This window comes from Oncorhynchus mykiss, chromosome 17 (assembly GCF_013265735.2).
Source record: "Oncorhynchus mykiss isolate Arlee chromosome 17, USDA_OmykA_1.1, whole genome shotgun sequence".
In the NCBI taxonomy this organism is placed as follows: Eukaryota; Metazoa; Chordata; class Actinopteri; order Salmoniformes; family Salmonidae; genus Oncorhynchus; species Oncorhynchus mykiss.
In genome coordinates, this window is record NC_048581.1 from 9,997,780 (window position 1) to 10,005,835 (window position 8,056).

Sequence of the window (8,056 nt, forward strand, 5' to 3'; positions counted from 1 at the left end):
GTGTGTGTGTGTGTGTGTGTGTGTGTGTGTGTGTGTGTGTGTGTGTGTGTGTGTGTGTGTGTGTGTGTGTGTGTGTGTGTGTGTGTGTGTGCGTGCCTGTGTGTGTGTGTGTGCCTGTGTGTGTGTGTGTGTGTGTGTGTGTGTGTGTGTGTGTGTGTGCGTGCCTGTGTGTGTGTGTGTGCCTGTGTGTGTGTGTGTGTGTGTGTGTGTGTGTGTGTGTGTGTGTGTGTGTGTGTGTGTGTGTGTGTGTGCGTGCGTGCCTGTGTGTTTCCCAGGGCCCAAACTGTTCAAGGAGCCGAGCTTCAAGTCCAATAAGTTCATCATCCACAACGCTCTGTCTCGCTGCTGTCTGGCTGGCAAGGTCAACGAGACTCAGAAGAACAAGATGGTGGAGGTGGGATGTCCTCACTGTATTTCACACAACCACATAGGGCTTTATACACACAGTACTAACACAACCACATAGGGCTTTATACACACACAGTACTAACACAACCACATAGGGCTTTATACACACACAGTACTAACACAACCACATAGGGCTTTATACACACACAGTACTAACACAACCACATAGGGCTTTATACACACACAGTACTAACACAACCACATAGGGCTTTATACACACACAGTACTAACACAACCACATAGGGCTTTATACACACACAGTACTAACACAACCACATAGGGCTTTATACACACACAGTACTAACACAACCACATAGGGCTTTATACACACACAGTACTAACACAACCACATAGGGCTTTATACACACACAGTACTAACACAACCACATAGGGCTTTATACACACACAGTACTAACACAACCACATAGGGCTTTATACACACACAGTACTAACACAACCACATAGGGCTTTATACACACACAGTACTAACACAACCACATAGGGCTTTATACACACACAGTACTAACACAATCACATAGGGCTTTATACACACACAGTACTAACACAACCACATAGGGCTTTATACACACACAGTACTAACACAACCACACAGGGCTTTATACACACACAGTACTAACACAACCACATAGGGCTTTATACACACACAGTACTAACACAACCACATAGGGCTTTATACACACACAGTACTAACACAACCACATAGGGCTTTATACACACACAGTACTAACACAACCACATAGGGCTTTATACACACACAGTACTAACACAACCACATAGGGCTTTATACACACACAGTACTAACACAACCACATAGGGCTTTATACACACACAGTACTAACACAACCACATAGGGCTTTATACACACACAGTACTAACACAATCACATAGGGCTTTATACACACACAGTACTAACACAACCACATAGGGCTTTATACACACACAGTACTAACACAACCACATAGGGCTTTATACACACACAGTACTAACACAACCACATAGGGCTTTATACACACACAGTACTAACACAACCACATAGGGCTTTATACACACACAGTACTAACACAACCACATAGGGCTTTATACACACACAGTACTAACACAACCACATAGGGCTTTTTACACACACAGTACTAACACAACCACATAGGGCTTTATACACACACAGTACTAACACAACCACATAGGGCTTTATACACACACAGTACTAACACAACCACATAGGGCTTTATACACACACAGTACTAACACAACCACATAGGGCTTTATACACACACAGTACTAACACAACCACATAGGGCTTTATACACACACAGTACTAACACAACCACATAGGGCTTTATACACACACAGTACTAACACAACCACTTAGGGCTTTATACACACACAGTACTAACACAACCACATAGGGCTTTATACACACACAGTACTAACACAACCACATAGGGCTTTATACACATACAGTACTAACACAACCACATAGGGCTTTATACACACACAGTACTAACACAACCACATAGGGCTTTATACACACACAGTACTAACACAACCACATAGGGCTTTATACACACACAGTACTAACACAACCACATAGGGCTTTATACACACACAGTACTAACACAATCACATAGGGCTTCATACACACACAGTACTAACACAACCACATAGGGCTTTATACACACACAGTACTAACACAACCACATAGGGCTTTATACACACACAGTACTAACTAACCAGACTTAGTTTTCTTTGAAATACTGCTCAAAAGTGCACACACACACACACACACACACACACACACGCGCGCGCACGCACACACACACACACACACACACACACACACACACACACACACACACACACACACACACACACACACACACACACACACACACACACACACACACACACACACACACACACACACACACACACACACACACACACACACACACACACACACACACACACACACACACACACACACACACACACACACACACACACACACACACACACACACACACACACACACACACACACACACACACACACACACACACACACACACACACACACACACACACACACACACACACTGAAGACAAATTTTCTTCCACACAAACATTGTTTTCTCCCCCCCCCCCACCAGGAGATGGAGAAGAGTCCAGCCAACCACTTCCTGATTCTGTTCCGTGATTCCAACTGTCAGTTCCGAGCCGTCTACACCATGAGCCCCGAGACTGACGAGCTCATCCGATTGGCCGGGGTGGGCCCGCGTGTCGTAAGCCCCGCCCTGGTGGAGTCCATCTATAAGTACAGCTCCGACAGGAAACAGTTCAGCTGTATCCCGTCCAAGACCATGTCCATGAGTGTCGACGCCTTCACCTTACCAGGACACCTGTGGCACAGCAAGAGGCCTGGCAAGCCAAAATAACCATGTATATACTGTATATACATACACACCTGTGGCACAGCAAGAGGCCTGGCAAGCCAAAATAACCATGTATATACTGTATATACATACACACCTGTGGCACAGCAAGAGACCTGGCAAGCCAAAATAACCATGTATATACTGTATATACATACACACCTGTGGCACAGCAAGAGACCTGGCAAGCCAAAATAACCATGTATATACTGTATATACATACACACCTGTGGCACAGCAAGAGACCTGGCAAGCCAAAATAACCATGTATATACTGTATATACATACACACCTGTGGCACAGCAAGAGACCTGGCAAGCCAAAATAACCATGTATATACTGTATATACATACACACCTGTGGCACAGCAAGAGACCTGGCAAGCCAAAATAACCATGTATATACTGTATATACATACACACCTGTGGCACAGCAAGAGGCCTGGCAAGCCAAAATAACCATGTATATACTGTATATACATACAGGAATGGATACACACACACACACACAAACAACTGAATTACTGTTTGTCCTGCATGGGACACACTACCCCTCTCGCCCTTCTCATCGGACCTACTGACTGTTGACGAGGTGCTTTCTCTCCCCTGTATGTGCATGGAAATGGAACAGTCCAACTATCCACCCTTATGGAGAAGGCTCTAAGACTCGTTCACACGCGGGGGATACTGAAGACCAGTTGTTGTTGTTGTAAAAATGACCTTTTCAATCTTAAATGGTTACACTACACAGAAACAAACTCTACACAAAAAAAGTGTATCTTTCTCTTTTTTTAGTTAAAACGTTCTCCTGGAAATGTCTGAGGTACAAAATGATTGTTTCTCTGCTACCCATAAACCCTTTGGCCTTATGTTCTGTTCACTACTAGCTGGAGGCATGCTAGCCATTGTGTAGGTTGACTAAAGTTTTCTGTTTTATAACACGATCCTTCTAATGCCTTCTGCCCAACGACTGGCAGGCACAGGACTTTTATTATCCTGCAAACCACTTCTGCCCAACGACTGGCAGGCACAGGACTTTTATTATCCTGCAAACCACTTCTGCCCAACGACTGGCAGGCACAGGACTTTTATTATCCTGCAAACCACTTCTGCCCAACGACTGGCAGGCACGGGACTTTTATTATCCTGCAAACCACTTCTGCCCAACGACTGGCAGGCACAGGACTTTTATTATCCTGCAAACCACTTCTGCCCAACGACTGGCAGGCACGGGACTTTTATTATCCTGCAAACCACTTCTGCCCAACGACTGGCAGGCACGGGACTTTTATTATCCTGCAAACCACTTCTGCCCAACGACTGGCAGGCACGGGACTTTTATTATCCTGCAAACCACTTCTGCCCAACGACTGGCAGGCACGGGACTTTTATTATCCTGCAAACCACTTCTGCCCAACGACTGGCAGGCACGGGACTTTTATTATCCTGCAAACCACTTCTGCCCAACGACTGGCAGGCACGGGACTTTTATTATCCTGCAAACCACTTCTGCCCAACGACTGGCAGGCACGGGACTTTTATTATCCTGCAAACCACTTCTGCCCAACGACTGGCAGGCACGGGACTTTTATTATCCTGCAAACCACTTCTGCCCAACGACTGGCAGGCACGGGACTTTTATTATCCTGCAAACCACTTCTGCCCAACGACTGGCAGGCACAGGACTTTTATTATCCTGCAAACCACTTCTGCCCAACGACTGGCAGGCACGGGACTTTTATTATCCTGCAAACCACTTCTGCCCAACGACTGGCAGGCACGGGACTTTTATTATCCTGCAAACCCCTTCTGCCCAACGACTGGCAGGCACGGGACTTGTATTATCCTGCAAACCACTTCTGCCCAACGACTGGCAGGCACGGGACTTTTATTATCCTGCAAACCACTTCTGCCCAACGACTGGCAGGCACGGGACTTTTATTATCCTGCAAACCACTTCTGCCCAACGACTGGCAGGCACGGGACTTTTATTATCCTGCAAACCACTTCTGCCCAACGACTGGCAGGCACGGGACTTTTATTATCCTGCAAACCACTTCTGCCCAACGACTGGCAGGCACGGGACTTTTATTATCCTGCAAACCACTTCTGCCCAACGACTGGCAGGCACGGGACTTTTATTATCCTGCAAACCACTTCTGCCCAACGACTGGCAGGCACGGGACTTTTATTATCCTGCAAACCACTTCTGCCCAACGACTGGCAGGCACGGGACTTTTATTATCCTGCAAACCACTTCTGCCCAACGACTGGCAGGCACGGGACTTTTATTATCCTGCAAACCACTTCTGCCCAACGACTGGCAGGCACAGGACTTTTATTATCCTGCAAACCACTTCTGCCCAACGACTGGCAGGCACAGGACTTTTATTATCCTGCAAACCACTTCTGCCCAACGACTGGCAGGCACAGGACTTGTATTATCCTGCAAACCACTTCTGCCCAACGACTGGCAGGCACGGGACTTTTATTATCCTGCAAACCCCTTCTGCCCAACGACTGGCAGGCACAGGACTTTTATTAAAACCACGGTCAAAACAAGGAATGGAAGACGTGTTGTTTAATGTGAATAGGAGAAAACAACAGGAGATGTGTGTTCACCAAATAGCACAAAAATCAATGATGGTACATAGTTGTGACGGACGGGCCATCACTGGCAGACTAAGGCCTAGATTCAATCCGATTCTGCACTATAGCTCGACTGAAATTTAAAAGCACTGTTCCCGCATTCGCCAAGACTGCATTCTCGACAAACGCGGAATACGTTGGCCAAAACGGAAATGACCTTTAAATTTCAATTGCACTATAAGGCAGATGTTCTGCGCTATAGATTGAATCCTTAATCTGCCATAACTGATTTGTACAAAGACGCTGCAGCATGGACATGTGGTCTCACAGTGCTTGACTTGGACAGGAGCTCACCGGGACTGAGTACCGAACGGCACCTCAAATGTTCTACTGCTTGACTTGGACAGGAACTCACCGGGACTGAGTACCGAACGGCACCTCAAATGTTCTACTGCTTGACTTGGACAGGAACTCACCGGGACTGAGTACCGAACGGCACCTCTAATGTTCTACTGCTTGACTTGGACAGGACCTCACCGGGACTGAGTACCGAACGGCACCTCAAATGTTCTACTGCTTGACTTGGACAGGAACTCACCGGGACTGAGTACCGAACGGCACCTCAAATGTTCTACTGCTTGACTTGGACAGGAACTCACCGGGACTGAGTACCGAACGGCACCTCAAATGTTCTACTGCTTGACTTCCTGCACCTCTTACAGAATATTATCTCTAAACCGTTGCAGAGTTCCTGCACCTCTTACAGAATATTATCTCTAAACCGTTGCAGAGTTCCTGCACCTCTTACAGAATATTATCTCTAAACCGTTGCAGAGTTCCTGCACCTCTTACAGAATATTATCTCTAAACCGTTGCAGAGTTCCTGCACCTCTTACAGAATATTATCTCTAAACCGTTGCAGAGTTCCTGCACCTCTTACAGAATATTATCTCTAAACCGTTGCAGAGTTCCTGCACCTCTTACAGAATATTATCTCTAAACCTTTGCAAAGTTCCTGCACCTAAATATAAACAGTACCGGTACTCAAAATGAGTACTGGCACCTATTTTAGTCCAAGTCAAGCACTGGTTCTTATGGGTTGTCAGCCAATAGAAATGTAAAACCCTGACAGTTAAAGGTCAGGGGTCAGGGGTTATGATCCACCCACGGTACAGTCGGGTTAATAAAGTAGATGTGTTTTAAAACCTGACTCTCTGTCTATCTGAACTAAACAGTTGTCTGAACCTCTCTCTCTCTCTCCCTCTCTATATCTCTCTCTCTTTCCTCCCCCACTCCCTCCCTCCCATCCTCCCTGTCTTATTTCATCAACATTGTTTTTCTCTCTCTTATTTTGAGGGTTATATCATTATGATAATCACAACACAACTGTATAAAGTTGAATTATACTATATATAATGTCACTGTAAATGCCCTGCTGTCACGGCAGATTTCCTCCTCTTCGTCTGAGGAGGAGGAGGAGGAGGAGTAAGGATCGGACCAAGATGTGGCGAGGTAATTCGTCATTTTAATGGGAAAAACTGAACACAACAAAACAACAACGTGACAACCGTGAAGCTAATGCATGATCGTGCTGAACACAAACACTACACATAGACAATCACCCACAATCCACAATGACAAAACAGGCTACCTAAATATGGTTCCCAATCAGAGACAACGACTAACACCGGCCTCTGATTGAGAACCGTATCAGGCCCAAACACAGAAACAGACAAACTAGACATCCAACATAGAATGCCCACTCAGATCACACCCTGACCAAACAGAACATAGAAACATACAAAGCAAACTATGGTCAGGGTGTGACACCTGCGGCAGCTAACTCACTGAGAAGACCTCAAGTAGTATTTAGTAACCTAGAAAATAAATGTAGAGAGAACTACTGTATAGAATAAATAAATATACCTAAATATGTGTACGTTCTACTAGAGTATGTATAGTGATAGTTATAGGATATGTACATTATACTAGGGTATAGTGGTAGTTATAATATATATACATTTCACTAGGGTATAGTGGTAGTTATATATACATTATACTAGGGTATAGTGGTAGTTATATATACATTATACTAGGGTATAGTGGTAGTTATAATATATATACATTTCACTAGGGTATAGTGGTAGTTATAATATATGTACATTCTACTAGGGTATAGTGGTAGTTATATATACATTCTACTAGGGTATAGTGGTAGTTATATATACATTCTACTAGGGTATAGTGGTAGTTATATATACATTCTACTAGGGTATAGTGGTAGTTATATGTACATTCTACTAGGGTATAGTGGTAGTTATATATACATTCTACTAGGGTATAGTGGTAGTTATAATATACATTCTACTAGGGTATAGTGGTAGTTATAATATACATTCTACTAGGGTATACTGGTAGTTATATATACATTCTACTAGGGTATAGTGGTAGTTATATATACATTCTACTAGGGTATAGTGGTAGTTATATATACATTCTACTAGGGTATAGTGGTAGTTATATGTACATTCTACTAGGGTATAGTGGTAGTTATATATACATTCTACTAGGGTATAGTGGTAGTTATATATACATTCTACTAGGGTAT

The 8,056-nt window shown here is 44.4% G+C and overlaps 1 protein-coding gene across 4 annotated transcripts in view; it reads left to right on the forward strand.

Annotated features, from left to right (window-relative positions):
- Positions 1-4,656, forward strand: part of LOC110487212 (calmodulin-regulated spectrin-associated protein 3) — a 41,206-nt gene extending 36,550 nt beyond the window's left edge. For all 4 annotated transcript variants that reach the window (XM_036948873.1, XM_036948875.1, XM_036948874.1 and 1 more), the window contains 2 exons: positions 276-394; positions 2,579-4,656. In XM_036948873.1, coding sequence (XP_036804768.1) covers positions 276-394; positions 2,579-2,863 — 404 coding nt within the window. In that variant the 3' untranslated portion in view covers positions 2,864-4,656. The remainder of the gene's footprint in view (positions 1-275; positions 395-2,578) is intronic.
- The last annotated feature ends 3,400 nt before the right edge of the window (positions 4,657-8,056 follow it).